Source organism: Astyanax mexicanus, chromosome 12 (genome assembly GCF_023375975.1).
Source record: "Astyanax mexicanus isolate ESR-SI-001 chromosome 12, AstMex3_surface, whole genome shotgun sequence".
Lineage (NCBI taxonomy): Eukaryota > Metazoa > Chordata > Actinopteri > Characiformes > Acestrorhamphidae > Astyanax > Astyanax mexicanus.
In genome coordinates this window covers 47,783,534-47,798,802 of record NC_064419.1, presented here as the reverse complement: position 1 = coordinate 47,798,802, position 15,269 = coordinate 47,783,534, and the positions used below count along the sequence as shown (strand labels likewise).

General features: G+C 37.6%; 1 protein-coding gene across 2 annotated transcripts in view; it reads right to left on the bottom strand.

The window, feature by feature from the left end:
- Positions 1-9,778: 9,778 nt before the first annotated feature.
- Positions 9,779-15,269, bottom strand: part of ocstamp (osteoclast stimulatory transmembrane protein) — a 6,796-nt gene continuing 1,305 nt past the window's right edge. Inside the window, exons 1-3 of one of the 2 annotated variants that reach the window (XM_049486063.1) lie at positions 14,569-14,630; positions 12,792-13,803; positions 9,779-11,826 (exon numbers count right to left, since the gene is read on the bottom strand). In XM_049486063.1, coding sequence (XP_049342020.1) covers positions 11,407-11,826; positions 12,792-13,781 — 1,410 coding nt within the window. In that variant the 5' untranslated portion in view covers positions 13,782-13,803; positions 14,569-14,630 and the 3' untranslated portion in view covers positions 9,779-11,406. Of the gene's footprint in view, positions 11,827-12,791; positions 13,804-14,568; positions 14,631-15,269 lie in introns of those variants that run through there. The other variant, XM_022670946.2, reaches the window with a different exon arrangement.

The following is a 15,269-nucleotide window of genomic DNA, read 5'->3' as shown; positions in this document are numbered from 1 at the left end:
AGTTACAGTAGATACAGAATCACCAGCACTGTAATCTGTTGTACCCATACTGCTCTATAATTAATCTACAGTTACAGTAGATACAGAATCACCAGCACTGTAATCTGTTGTACCCGTACTGCTCTGTAATTAATCTACAGTTACAGTAGATACAGAATCACCAGCACTGTAATCTGTTGTGCTAAACTCATCCAAACTATGAAGAAAAAACAGAAAATGGTTTATGTTATAGATAAATTAAAGTAGCACACTTGCTTAGAAGATTAACTTTTGTACATCTCTCCATTTTCTAATTTCTCAGTTAACAGCTGTGCTTTATCAAGAGTTAATGCTTTGAATTTCTTGCCTCTTAATGTGTTACTTTAAGAAAAAATGAAGGTCAGTAAAGCTAAAAAGAAGAATTTTAAGTACTTCGAAAATATCTTTAAGTGCAGTCACTACAAAAGTCATTACAATGTTATAATGATGAAACTGGCACTCATCAGGACTGCGCTAGGAAATCTCAGAAACCACAAGTTAACAGCTCTCCAGATAAGAGCATCTAAAAGCTTCTTCACAGAGTATTCTGTTTTGTTTAACACTGTTTTTAAGTTACTACATGATTCCTTATGAGTTCCTTCATAAAATGATAGATCACGTCACTATTAATTTACTGAATTTAGGAAAAATAGGTGTGTCTAAACTTTTGGCTGGTACTGTGCTGTACATGATAAACTACAATTAAACCACAAATCCCAAACAACTGGCAAAAAAACAAACAAAAATCCTAATTAATGTATTGCAATATAGGCATAAATATAGCTTAGATTAGATTACCCATTTATTTAAAGTGCAGAAAATTAAACGTACATGTATAATTGAGCCCTTTAAATAAAAAAAAACATATTTTGAGTAAAATTAGCTACTGTTTTACATAAAAAAAAATTTAATGTGCTTTATTTAGAGTAATATTTCATATACTTCATTCATAAAGGCACTTATAATAATAAAATATCTACAATAAGTAAAGAAAAAAATCTTATTTTTCCTAAACAGGAAGTTATCTAGGGTGTTTTTCTATATGTTTAAGCTCTATATTAGATTATATTTAAAAATATAATCTAGATAAAGTTTATTATACAGTTAAAAAAAGATTTTAACATACAGAAAACCTCGGGCACTCACCATGACTACATCCTGCTGCTGCTGCTGCTGCTGCTGGAGAGGAGGAGGAGGAGGTGTGGAGACGGTTTGGAGGTCAGACAGTAAAACAGCGGTGCAGCGCTCCTCACTCCTCACCGCTCCTCTCTACTGAAGTGCTGCTCCTAATGATTCGGCAGCATTCTGCAGAGTGTCAGCACTGCCTCTCGCGCCCCTTTACTCCCTCCCTTCTTCTTTCTCTTCTTCATCTATCTCTCTCTCTCTCTCTCTCATCCTCCATCAGCTGCCCCTCCTCCTCTTTTACCTCCCCAAGCCCCTTGCTCTCTCGTTTCTCACTCTCTCTTTCCGTGCTCTCTCGTTTCTCTTTCTTTTACTCACTCTCTCTTTCCTTACTCTTTTCTTTCTTGTTCTCTCGTTTCTCATTCTTTTGTAACTCACGTTCTCGTCGCTTTCTCGTTCCTCGCTTTCTTGTTACTTGCTCTCTTGTTTCTCACTCTCTCGATCCTCACTCTCTCGTTTCTCACTCCCTGTAGCTCGTACCTCACTTTCTCGTTCCTCGTTTTCTTGTTCCTCGCTCTCTTTTTTCTCACTCTCTCGTTCATCACTCAATTGTTTCTCACTCTCTCATTCCTCACTTTCTTATTCCTGTTGTCTTGTTCCTCACTCACTTTTTTCTCACTCTCTTGTTCCTTACTCACTCTCGTTCCTCACTCTCTCGTTTCTCAGTCCCTGTAGCTCAAACCTCACTTTCTCATTCCTTGCTTTCTTGTTCCTCGCTTTCCTGTTTCTCTCTCTTGTTTCTCACTCTCTCATTCCTCACTTTCTGAATTCTGTTGTCTCATTCATCGCTCACTTGTTTCTCACTCTCTCATTCCTCACTTTCTCATTCCTGCTGTCTTGTTCTTCGCTCACCTGTTTCTCACTCTCTTGTTCCTCACTCTCTCGTTCCTCACTCTCTCGTTTCTCACTCCCTGTAGCTCGTACCTCACTTTCTCGTTCCTCATTTTCTTGTTCCTCGCTCACTTGTTTCTCACTCTCTCATTCCTTACTCTCTCTCATTCCTCACTCTCTCGTTTCTCAGTCCCTGTAGCTCAAACCTCACTTTCTCATTCCTTGCTTTCTTGTTCCTCGCTCTCCTGTTTCTCTCTCTCTCGTTTATCACTCACTTGTTTCTCACTCTCATTCCTCACTTTCTGAATTCTGTTGTCTCATTCATCGCTCACTTGTTCCTCACTCTCTCGTTCCTCACTCTCTCGTTCCTCACTCTCTCGTTCCTCACTCCCTGTAGCTCATAATTCACATTCTCGTTCCTCGTTTTCTTGTTCCTCGCTCTCTTGTTTCTCACTCTCTCGTTCATCACTCACTTGTTTCTCGCTCTCTCATACCTTATTCTCTCGTTTCTCACTCTCTTGTTCCTCACTTTCTCATTTCTCACTTTCTTGTTTCTCACTCTCTTCTTTCTCGTAGCTCACCCTCTCTCGTACCTCCTCATTCTCTCATTTCTCACTCTCGTTCCTCACTGTCTCAGTCCTCACTTTCTTATTTCTCACTTTCTAGTTTCTCACTTTCTAGTTTCTCACTCTCTTCTTTCTTGTACCTCACTCTCTCGTACCTCACTCTCTCTCGTACCTCGCTTTCTCAATCCTCACTTTTTTGTTCCTCGCTGTCTTGTTTCTCACTCTCTCGTTCCTTACTTTCTCAATCATCACTTTTTTGTTCCTCGCTCCCTCGTTCCTAACTTTCTCACACCTCACTCTCTCGTTCCTCACTAACGTTCTTAATGGTCTTTGTGATGCACTTTTGGTGATTTATTTCTGTACTTAGTTGAGTAGTTGTTGTTTCTCATAATCTGGATTAGAACATTACTCAAATATTCACTATTCACTGTATACCTGTAACTCTACCTCTTCACTACTTTACTTTAACTGATGCTCTCAAACACTTTATTAAGAGACAAGAAATTCAAGTAATTAACTCTTGATGAGTTCAGCACAGCTGTTAACTGAAAGCCTGAATTCCAGGAGACTCTACCTCATAAAACTGACTGAGAAAATCCAGCAGAGATGTTCAAAACTGATCAACTGATATTGTGGAGCTCAGAATTTAAGGTGTCTAAACTTTTGATTGGTACTGTATATAAAGGTGTGGGGCGTTCCTAAGCCATCCCCTGAGGTAACACATCATAACGTACCTACATTGTGCTGTCCCATGACTTTTGCCATGCCGTTGTATACGGCTAGTTTAATGAAGGTGGAGTATTCTGCCTGGTCTCCAGTGTTTCATCCTCTCTGAAAGAGAACACAGAGATCTGCTGCAGGTCCTTCAGAGTGACTAATTCAGCTGGATAGCTCTCAGACACAGACCCATTAAACTGCTGCATGTGTTCAGACTCTTTTGTGCACACTCTCGCCTCATCTGCATAAAAGAGGTGCTTAAAAACACTCTCAGAACTCACAGTTATCACCAGGCATTACCACAGCAAGCTTTAAACATCATTACAATAAAGATAAACAATAGAATAACTGTGTTTAATGATTCATCACCTTAAAGCTGATGTCTGTAAGTTTTGGGATTTGGGGGATTTAGCTCCCTCTCTGGTGAGAATGTGTAATTGCATCGAGCATGCGGAAGAATCATTTTAAACTGGGCGGTGTGATGCGGTCTCCTTTCAGAGTGATCTCACTCTCTCGTTCCTCTCTCTCTCATTTCTCAGTCTCTTGTTCCTCACTTTTTCATTCCTCACTCTCTCATACCTCGTTCCTCGCTTTCTTGTTTCTCACTCTCTATTTCTTGTTCTCTGGTTTCTCGCTCTCTCGTTTCTCACTCTCTCTTTCCTTACTCTGTGGTACCTCGTTTTCTCATTCCTCTCTCTCTCTTGTTCCTCTCTCTCATTCCTCTCTCTCTCTCTTGTTTCTCACTCTCTCTTTTCCTTACTCGTTTTCTCATTCCTCACTCTCGTTCCTCTCTCTCTTGTTCCCTGCTCTCATTCCTCGGTCTTTAATTTCTCACTCTCTCGTTTCTTACTCTCTTTTTCCTTACTCTGTTGTACCTCGTTCTTTTGTTCCTCTCTCTATTGTTCCTCACTCTCTCGTTCTCCTCTTTCAGTCCTTGCTCTCTCGTTCCTCACTCTCATTCCTCGCTCTCCTACTTCATACTCTCTTTCCTTACTCTGTGGTACCTCGTTTTCTCATTCCTCTTTCTCTTATTCCTTACTCTCTCGTTCCTCTCTCATTCTTCGCTCTCTCATTTCTCACTCTCTCGTTCCTCACTCTCATTCCTCGCTCTCTCATTTCTCACTCTTTTTCCTTACTCTGTTGTACCTCGTTATCTCGTTCCTCTCTCTCTTGTTTCTCATTTTCTCGTTCCTCACTTTCTCATTGCATTCAGAGCGGATTAATTCGATTCCAGGTTATGTTAAGTCAGAGAGAAACAGAGTGAGTGCTCTCAGTCTGAAACGTCACTCCTTCGTTTCTTTGGTTTTACTATGAGTAAATAGAGGAGCTACTGAGCTCTTCTGAAGTCCCCAATGCTCCACCAGCCGCTCATGTTCAGTAAAACTGAGCCGGATCCTCTTTTACAGGCTGTACGTGTGACGTAAGTACGTAAAGATGTGTGACGTGGCCAGAAGAAGAAGAACTCCAGGAAAAAGTGACCCGACACCCCAGTTTTTAGAATGAATATATTGATATATAAATGGTGGTTTAGCACACTGGTACCATTAAACACAATATTGTATTATATTCTTCTCAACTCAGAAATACTTCTGCTTTCAGTTTAGAAACTAAATAATACAGACTGATATTTTAACTAAGAAAAATGAGATCCTGCAGTTCTTTAAATGTTGTTTTAGTTTCATTTGGGATCTCCTGGATGAGTTCTTCATGCCCTTTTGGAGTAATTTCATTTGGTCGGCCGGTCACTCCTGGGAAGGTTCACCAGTGTTCCATTTGTTTTTTCTCCATTCGTGAATAATAGTGAATCAGTGTGGTTCTCTGGAGTCCCAAAGCTTTAGAAATAAATGGATTTATAACCTTTTCCAGACTGATAGATGATCAATAACTTTGTTTTCTCATCTGTTGTTGAGTTTCTTCAGATGGGGGTACAATAATAATAATAATAATAATAATAATAATGTGCTGCTTTTTAATGAGATCTTTTATCTGCTTCATGTTGTCAGACAGGTTCTATTATATAAGTGATTTCTTCATTCTTCGGGTCTGGCAGTAAAATCAGGCTTAATTTCTCACTCTGTTGTGCTTCACTCTTTTGTTTCTTACTCTTTCTTTCTGTCTGCAAAACAGAATTAATTAATTAATTCATATAAATCCCACTTTATTCACACATTAATCCAACTACAGATTTCTGTTGTGCGTATTTCTCTTCTATTCTATTCTATACTCTTTAAATATTAGTTATATAAACTTAAAGCAGCAGTTTCTAAGATTTGTGAATAAGGGGATTTGGAGACCTCTCTGGTGAGAATGTGTAACTGCACAGAGCATATGAAGGAGTGTTTTATTAAAAGGGTCGTGGTTAGTAGTGAAAGGTAACTCTTCCTTTTTAAAAAGTGCGATTAATCAGAGTTAAATTATAGAGGGTAATCACTTTTTTACACTCTGTAAAAAATAAGAGACCACTTAAAATTATGAGTTTCTTGGATTTTACCAAATTGAAAACCTCTGGAATATAATCAAGAGGAAGATGGATGATCACAAACCATCAAACCACCAAACTGAACTGCTTGAATTTTTGCACCAGGAGTAAAGCAGCATAAAGTTATCCAAAAGCAGTGTGTAAGACTGGTGGAGGAGAACATGATGCCAAGATGCATGAAAAAAATGTGATTAAAAACCAATCAGGGTTATTCCACCAAATATTGATTATTTCTGAACTCTTAAAACTTTATGAATATGAACGTATTTTTTGCATTATTTGAGGTCTGAAAGCTCTGCATCTTTTTTTTGTTATTTCAGCCATTTCTCATTTTCTGTAAATAAATGCTCTAAATGAGAATATTTTTATTTGGAATTTGGGACAAATGTTGTCTGTAGTTTATAGAATAAAACAACAATGTTCATTTTACTCAAACATAAACCTATAAATAGCAAAATCAGAGAAACTGATTGAGAAACTGAGGTGCTCTCTTGATTTTTACAGAGCTGTATATACAGCTATAGGCTTTTTCTTCTTCTACTTTTCTCAGACTGTTCATTTCTCTGAGCTGAACTTTTGCCCTGACTCTAACTCTTGTGTGTCTCAGAGCTGCTGGGTCTGAATTGCTGTGGTAATTTTGGTCCAGTGCTCATTTCTTCTCAGGTGTTTGAGTTGTTTGTGTTGTTCTTTTTCACAAGATCTTTCCTTTGTTTGTCTGTAGGAGTTTGTTAAAGTTACACTGACCTTTCCATTATATTTCATCCACCTTCTCTGATCAGTTTCCCACCTATACTCCTCTATTCCTCCACCACTAATCCACAAATACAATTACTGTGGAAGCGAGGCCTGGAACGGCTACCTTTAAAAATGTGCTTATTCTTGTAAAATAAAAGTGCATTTAAGTATATATTTTTAAAGTATACTTAACATGGAAAATTACATGCTTTTAAAATTAAACTTAAAATATGTACTTGAATACTAATAAATGTACTACTTTGGAACAACTTACGGCAACTTAAGTGTATTTAAATTGCAATTAAGCTATATTTAAATGCGATATAAAAGCATTAGGTAGTGCTTTTGAGTGTTTTTTTTTCTTATAACTTATAACATAGATTTAAGTATGTGTTTTTAAACATCACTTTTAATACACTTAAAGTATATTGCAAATGTACTACTTTATGTATTGATGCACATATTGTGTAGTACACCTTAATTCTACTAAGAGCACAGTAACGAGTATTTAATGCTGAGACAAATATAAAATAAACAACGTTTAAATTAAAGCATATTTCTTAAGAATACAGTTTATTGAAGTAAGTATATGAAAGTATATTTAATGTGTGTTTTTATGAAGTATATTAAATAGAAAGTGTACTTTTAGTATTCTTTACCTAATTTAAACATACTTTTAATTTTAAGTATACTTCCTTTTCACAAGGGTGCCAATAAAAAACCCAAAAATCAGTGTCTCAGAAAATTTAAATATTATATAAGACCAATTGGTACAGTGTGGGTAGTGTGGGCATTTGTTATATTAAGTCCAGAAATCTTACAGCACTTCATGCTTCTTCCCTCTGCTACTGACAACTTTTATGGAGATGTGGATTTCATTTTCCAGCAGGACTTGGCACACTGCCCAAACTGCAGAAAGTACCAATTGGTCTTATATAAAATTCTAATTTTCTGAGACACTGATTTTTGAGTTTTCGTTGGCTTTAAGCCTTAATCAATAATCAAGAATTAAAGAAATAAACGCATAAAATAGATCACTCTGTGTTTAATATATCTATATAATATATGAGTTTCACATTTTCAACTGAATTACTGAAATAAAGTAACTTTTCAATAATATTCTATTTTTTTTTATGAACTAGTGGTTCTGCAGAAATTTGTAAAGACGTAACAGGAAACAGCTCTTTCAAATCAAACTTCTGATGTTTTATGTTCTGATTTAGAACACGACTATATCTAAGGAAAAAGGACCTGAATGAACCTTGAGAACTTCACGTTTATCACTTACTGCATTAATATTCATAAACAGGAACCGGGAAGTGTTGGAAGTTTGATTTCAGGTTTTATATAAAGAACTTTAAAGGGCGAGTGGAGGACTGAAATAGCTGAGCTGTAAATAGATGAATAAACCTGTATTTGAGAGGATGAGTTACAGAACAGTCAGCTCCTCAGAGACCTCAGAGTTTCATCCTGAACAGAAGCAGGTGCTGCTGGAGCTCCAGGTGAGACTGAGAGATGAACAGGGGAAATAATAATAATAAATATTACACCAGAGATTCTACTTTACTTGGTCTTTACTTGAATTGAATTAGTCTTCACTTAAGTTGACTTGAATTGACTGGGTCTTTACTTGACTTTACGTGGTCTTCACTTGGCTTTACTTGGTCTTCACTTGACTTTACTTGGTCTTCACTTGATCTTTATTTAATCTTCACTTGATCTTTACTTGACTTGGTCTTCACTTGACTTTACGTGGTCTTCACTTGGCTTTACTTGATCTTCACTTGACTTTACTTGACTTTACTTGGTCTTCACTTGGCTTTACTTGATCTTCACTTGACTTTACTTGACTTTGTCTTCACTTGGTCTTCACTTGACTTTACTTGATCTTCACTTGACTTTATTTAATCTTCACTTGATCTTTACTTGACTTTACTTGGTCTTCACTAGCTCTTTACTTGACTTGGTCTTCACTTGACTTTACTTGGTCTTCACTTGCTCTTTACTTGACTTGGTCTTCACTTGACTTTACTTGGTCTTCACTTGACTTTACTTGATCTTCACTTGACTTTACTTGACTTTACTTGATCTTCACTTGACTTTACTTGACTTTACTTGGTCTTCATTTGACTTTACTTGGTCTTCACTTGACTTTACTTGACTTTACTTGACTTTACTTGACTTTACTTGATCTTCACTTGACTTTACTTGACTTTACTTGATCTTCACTTGACTTTACTTGACTTTACTTGACTTTACTTGACTTTACTTGATCTTCACTTGACTTTACTTGACTTTACTTGACTTTACTTGATCTTCACTTGACTTTACTTGACTTTACTTGGTCTTCATTTGACTTTACTTGGTCTTCACTTGACTTTACTTGACTTTACTTGATCTTCACTTGACTTTACTTGACTTTACTTGGTCTTCATTTGACTTTACTTGGTCTTCATTTGACTTTACTTGGTCTTCATTTGACTTTACTTGATCTTCACTTGACTTTACTTGACTTTACTTGGTCTTCACTTGACTTTACTTGACTTTACTTGACTTTACTTGACTTTACTTGATCTTCACTTGACTTTACTTGACTTTACTTGACTTTACTTGATCTTCACTTGACTTTACTTGACTTTACTTGATCTTCACTTGACTTTACTTGACTTTACTTGGTCTTCACTTGACTTTACTTGGTCTTCACTTGATCTTCATTTGACCTTACATGATCTTCACTTGGCTTTATTTGACTTTACTTGACTTTACTTGGTCTTCACTTGACTTGACTTGATCTTCACTTCACTTCTTTTGAATTTGGCAAACAGGAACCACTGCCTTAAATAAAGGAAGCAGCAGGCGTTGCTGATTGGCACTAATTACCTTTGGGAACTCTGGGATGTGGAGTCCTCATGAGGAATAGAGCCATGCTGCTGCCGCCCTCTGCTGGCAGACCCCTTACATCATTATACAACAAAGAAATCTCTCAGTGTCAAAAGGAAAGCTCTGTTTAATACCATATCAACACTTTACCTGAAATGGAGTATTAATAGCTGTAATAAGTGAAGAGGTGTAATGTCTGAAACCGATATTTTTAAAAAAATGTTTACTACTGATGGTAGTACTACTCTCTCAGACTCCGGCTGCTGATAGTTTGGCATTCTAACAATCCATTCATTTGTGAAGGCTAAATGAAAGACAGACTAAGATTTAAATATATTATCTTTTATTTCTTTAGGAAGTCCAACAGTTGTCAAAAAAAGGTATAATCATAGTTTTTTTTTATTACAGATCAGGCTGATAATCAGAGATCTTTCCCTAATAAACTCAGTAATCAACAGAACTGAGATGAGCATCATGCTGTTTTGTGATTGTGCTGTTTTGATTAATGTCCTGTAATCATCTTCTTCGTTTTATTGTGTGAAACGTGACCGAGATGTTCAGTTCATTGAGTCCCAGATCTTTTATTCACTGGATCACGATGACGCTAATCATCATCTGAGCTCTGCACACTTTTTTAAACATGAAGAAAAACATGATATTAATTATATATAATAATATATAATATAATATTGTGAAAAAATCCTGAAAAACACATGATATTACATAAATCTACAGTTATAATAATACACAATATCGTCTTAATTCTCACTATAATAAAACTCTATTCATACATTAGCTTCTTCTACTGGAGCATTTCACGCATTTCATTGACATGCCAAAAGTCATGGGACACCTGTATGTAAACTGATCACAAGGTGCTACCTCAAAAAACGGCTTGGGAACACCCACACCTGTATACGTTGTGAGGAGTATTTAACATTCCTCCATCCACAGTGAGCACATGACAAAAGTCATGGGACACAAAACAACAAAACAACAAAACCCAAAAATACCTGTCCCAAGATAGACAATAAGACATAAAGACAATAAGGATTGTATTAGACAATCAATTTTTAACAACAGGTCAGTCCACTATGTGATGTCACACTGTAGACTTTATGTGTCTACTGACATCATGTTCACGTTCAGTGACATCACACCTTCTGCTACAGTGCTGCAGAAATCTTGTACAATAAAAATATCTTGTACAAAAATATTAAATTTTTGCACCAGGAGCGGCATACAATTATCTAAAAGCAGTGTGTAAGACTGGTGGAGGAGAACATGATGCCAAGATGCATGAAAAAAACTGTGATTAAAAACCAGGGTTATTCCACCAAAAATATATATTTTTTATGAAGTTATAAAGATGCAGATTTCATTTTCCAGCAGGACTTGGCCCACTGCCCACATTGTCGTTTCTGAATTAAATAGAATTATACACTAGTGGTTAAAGGTTTTAAGACCTTTATTTTTCACTTTTCTTCCTTTATTTTTGCCCTATGAGCTCTTAATGAACAAAAAATTTTAAAAAGTTCATTTTTGCAGAATGAGTGGCATTAAGTTATCCAAAAGCAGTGTGTAAGACTGGTGGAGGAGAACATGATGCCAAGATGCATGAAAACTCTGATTATAAATAACAGGATTATTCCACCAAGTATTGATTTCTGAACTCTTAAAACTTTATGAATATGAACTTGTTGTTTTCTTTGCATTATTTGAGGTCTGAAAGCTCTGCATCTTTTTTTTGTTATTTCAGTAATTTCCCATTTTCTGTAAATAAATGCTCTAAATGACTATAATATTTTTATTTGGAATTTGGGAGAAATTTCAAGTAAAGAAATAGCAAAATCAGAGAAACTGATTCAGAAACTGAAGTGGTCTCTTCAGCTGTAATTATATTTCATTTTCCAGCAGGACACACTGCCAAAAGTATCAATTGGTCTTATGTAATATTGTAATTTTCTGAGACACTGATTTTTGGGTTTTCATCTGGGGTTATACACCACTGGTCTCTTGCAGTTTATAAAACTTATATAATTCAGGTTCAGGCTGATCTACAGGTTCTATCACTTCACTTCCCTCCATCTTCTTCTCTTCTTCCTCACGTTTCAGACTCTCTCTCTTTTTCAGGATTTTCTCGATGAGGAAATCGATGCGTTTCTCCTCCTGCTGCTGGAAGAAGGATGAAGCTACTTTCCGGCGGAGGCGTCGGGCGTAGACCTCCAGGAAGGCCAGGGAGTAGCTGGCGAGGTACAGCAGACCCAGCAACACCAGGTGGTTCGGATCCAGCTCATGCGGCTGGGCGCTGCACTGAGCTGCCTCAGAACCAACGATGGCTGTGTAGGTCTTGGTGTCGTTCCTTAACATGGAGCCCGAACATGAAAACAATTCACAGAGGCTGCTAAAATAGTTCACCTAAACCAGAAGAAAAAACACTGTTACTTTATTTCACTAATTCCCTCCGCTGACATCTTTTAAGAAGATTTCATTTTCCAGCAGGACTTGGCACACTGCCCACACTACCAAAAGTACCAACTGGTCTTGTATAATATTCTAATTTATTTATTCTAATAAATCTGAGACACTGATAAAAATTAAAATCAAGTATTTAATTTGAGTTAAGCTAAAACAATTATGATTTAAATAAGACAAAATAAGAAAAATAAATATTTTTAATAATAAAAAAAATAGAAGAAGATTAAAAAAATAGCTTAGTATGTTAAAAAAAAACACGATTATAAAATGGTAGGAATAAAATAAAAAGGTAAAAAAAAGAAAATAATTAAATAAATTAATAAAAGGACAGTATAAATAAGAAAATTAAAGGATGAAATAAACAAAAAGGTATAAAATCTAAGGAAAAAAATTAACATAAAATAAATAGAAGGATGATACAACAAGACAAAAAAATAGAAAAGATCATTTAAAGGACGCAATACATAAAAAGTGAATAATAATAAATAATATAAACAAAAGAATGAAATAAATAAAAAGGTATAAGACTAATTAATTAATTAAAGACCAAAACAAATAAAAAGGTATTTGCTTAAAGGAAAAATAAAGAATAAATTAAAGGATGGAAAAAACGGTATAAGACTAAAATAAAAATAGAAAATAAAATAGATTTAGGGACAAAATAAATTAAAAGGAAAATAATAGAAAATACATTAAAAATAAATGGTTTAATAAATAAAAAACGTATAAGGCCTAAATAAAAAATATAATTTAAAGGATTAAATACATTAAATTAAGTTAAGCAAAAAAAAAAAAAAAAGAATAAACTCAACTATAACAGTTACAGGATATCTTGAGTTCATTCTGTCTGTAATTGAATGAATGTTAAATTAAATGTTTCTGAGTGAATTAAAGGTGAGTCTTACCTTAAGGTTGGCCTGGATGGTGATCTTAGTTGACGGGACTTCCGAAAGCCAGGTCTGTCCCGTCACCACCAGATACAGCACGATACGGTCCAGCATCAGCAGCATGATGGTGATCAGCAGGTACAGCGTGATCATCAGGACAGGAACTAAACACCTGATCAGTTCTCGTCTGGTGATCCTGAAGCCGGTGGAGTTCACGCCGTTCTTCACGTCCTTCGCTCCGACCGCCGGGATCCCCTTATCGGCGGCGGTTCTTCGGAGGAGGCCGGTGATGTAGATGTTATCGAACCTCGCGGACGTCAGGTAGGACTTCAGGTACGCGGCGGAATCTGCGAACAGGTAGACGACGAGCACGGCGGCGAAGACCCTGCTGGAGAGCAGCTTCAGGTCCTCCAGTTGGCGCTTGGCTCTGGAGAAGTCCTCCTCCACGTGGCGGCTCAGGTTGTTGAGACGTCCTCGCATCTCGGCGACGTTGATTTGGGTGGAGTGGTTGAAGGTTTGGAACTTCTGGTCGAGGGAGATGCTGTCGTGTTTGACGAAGCGAACCTGCTCCACCATGTTGCTCTTGATGCTGTTGCAGAGCTGGGAGGAGTTGAGCAGGCTGTGGGCGAGGTTCTCCGAGGTGCACTTCATCAGGTGCGTGATGGTGGCGATGTTGGCGGCGATGTTGGGCAGAACCTCCAGCACCACGATCATGGCGCACACGGACAGCACCAGCTTGCGGCCTTGCCTGGTGCCCAGCGTGGGGAACATCAGCGTGAAGACACAGCGGAGAGGGTGAACGAGGAGCGAGGAGAAGAACATGGCTGCCGCGTAGACGCCGGCGGAGATGAGCGCGGTTCGGCGGGTGTACATCAGGAGGTCGCTGAGCCAGCGGTAGAGCAGGGCGCCGGTACCCGCGGAGATGGCGAGGCAGAGGAGGAGGAGGGTGATGAGTTGGGTGGTACTCTGTGGAGACGGAGTGGAGTAGGAGAACCAGAGGAACTCCATGAGGTTCCACCTCACCAACCTTCTGTAGGAAACGACAGAGGAAGAACATCATCATTGAGAGAACAACGAAATTAACGTGTAATTTTAAGTCATTGAGATCTAAAATTCTCATCCCATCATTTTCTTATTCATTTTAAAATCTCTAGTCGTGTCTCTAGTATGAATGAATCCCATGTGAGCTGTGTTTTGGGAGAAAAAAAACAGTGCTCCGTTGATCTGGTATAACACTGCTTTAGTCCAGTGGAGGAGTGGGCAGGAAAGACACTATTTTTTACACTAATAACAGTCTTTAAAATGTCATATGTTACTTTACAACATGTGTAATAATGCTGAACCTGCTAAGTGCAGTTCAGCCACTGATCTAGTCTTAGAGTCTATGTAAAACACCAAAAATCTACCCCGGGTTTTCCATAGACTAACTCTAACCATTTGTTCCTTAGCTCTATATAAACACTGATGTGTTATTCGCACAAATAACACAGGAATGAACTGCATGCTGTTCCTAGTGTGACGAGACGGCGTCGCTGCCCGGCTTCAGCTCTGCCTGTGGGCGGTCCCGAGCCGAGGTGGGCGGGGCCATGAATACTAATTAACGGGTTGATGTAGACACGGTGCTTTTCCTGATCGACTCGTTTTTCTGAATATTTTCTTTTACTAGCTGCTGCAGACAATGAGGTTGAGGAAAAGTTTTACATTGGATTTTAGCGGAAGGAGAGCTATAAATGGTGTTGAATGTGGTTGAAGGGCGAGAGTGGTTGGTGTGGCGCAATGGATAACACCACTATACCTGCCAGTGAGCTAAACATCATGTGGAAGACTGGGGTTCAATTCTTGCTCTGGGTGACTGAATGCTGCGCTACACAAATAAGAGTCCTTGGGCAAGACTCCTAACACTACATTGGCCCCAAACTCTGTAATAGAAAAAAACTTGTAATTCGCTTTGGATAAAAGTGTCAGCTAAATGCAGTAAATTAAATGAAAAAAAAATGAAATGAATGTAGGAGTTACTTGACAGGGTTAAATATTTCAGTGTTAAACCAATTAAACCAATTTACTGCCCAAATATACAGAGATTTAATTTAACTCTGTTCACATCTGCAGCAAAAATCTGAAGTTTCTTTGTTTGGGTAGAGTTCATTATATCACATATCATATTTAGATGTTACTTAAATTTAATAGCTGAGACACATTAAAAGATAAGCTACAGTCTACTTAACATTTCTTAATACATTACACAAAACACAGTACATTTCTTATTTGGCTTCTGCCATAAATTATTTGCATAATGGGCGTGTCCCCAACAACCCTAAATCACCATCAGCGTGTAGTCTTTCTCACCAGGGCTACCTTTCCTCACCGGAAGTACAATATAGAAAGCTAATATTACCACCCACAGTGGACAGTGCAGTGGGGAGGTAATGATGGTGACCGGTGGCATCTGGCTAGACCACGCCCACACATCCCACAGGTCAGTGCAGAGTTCTTTAG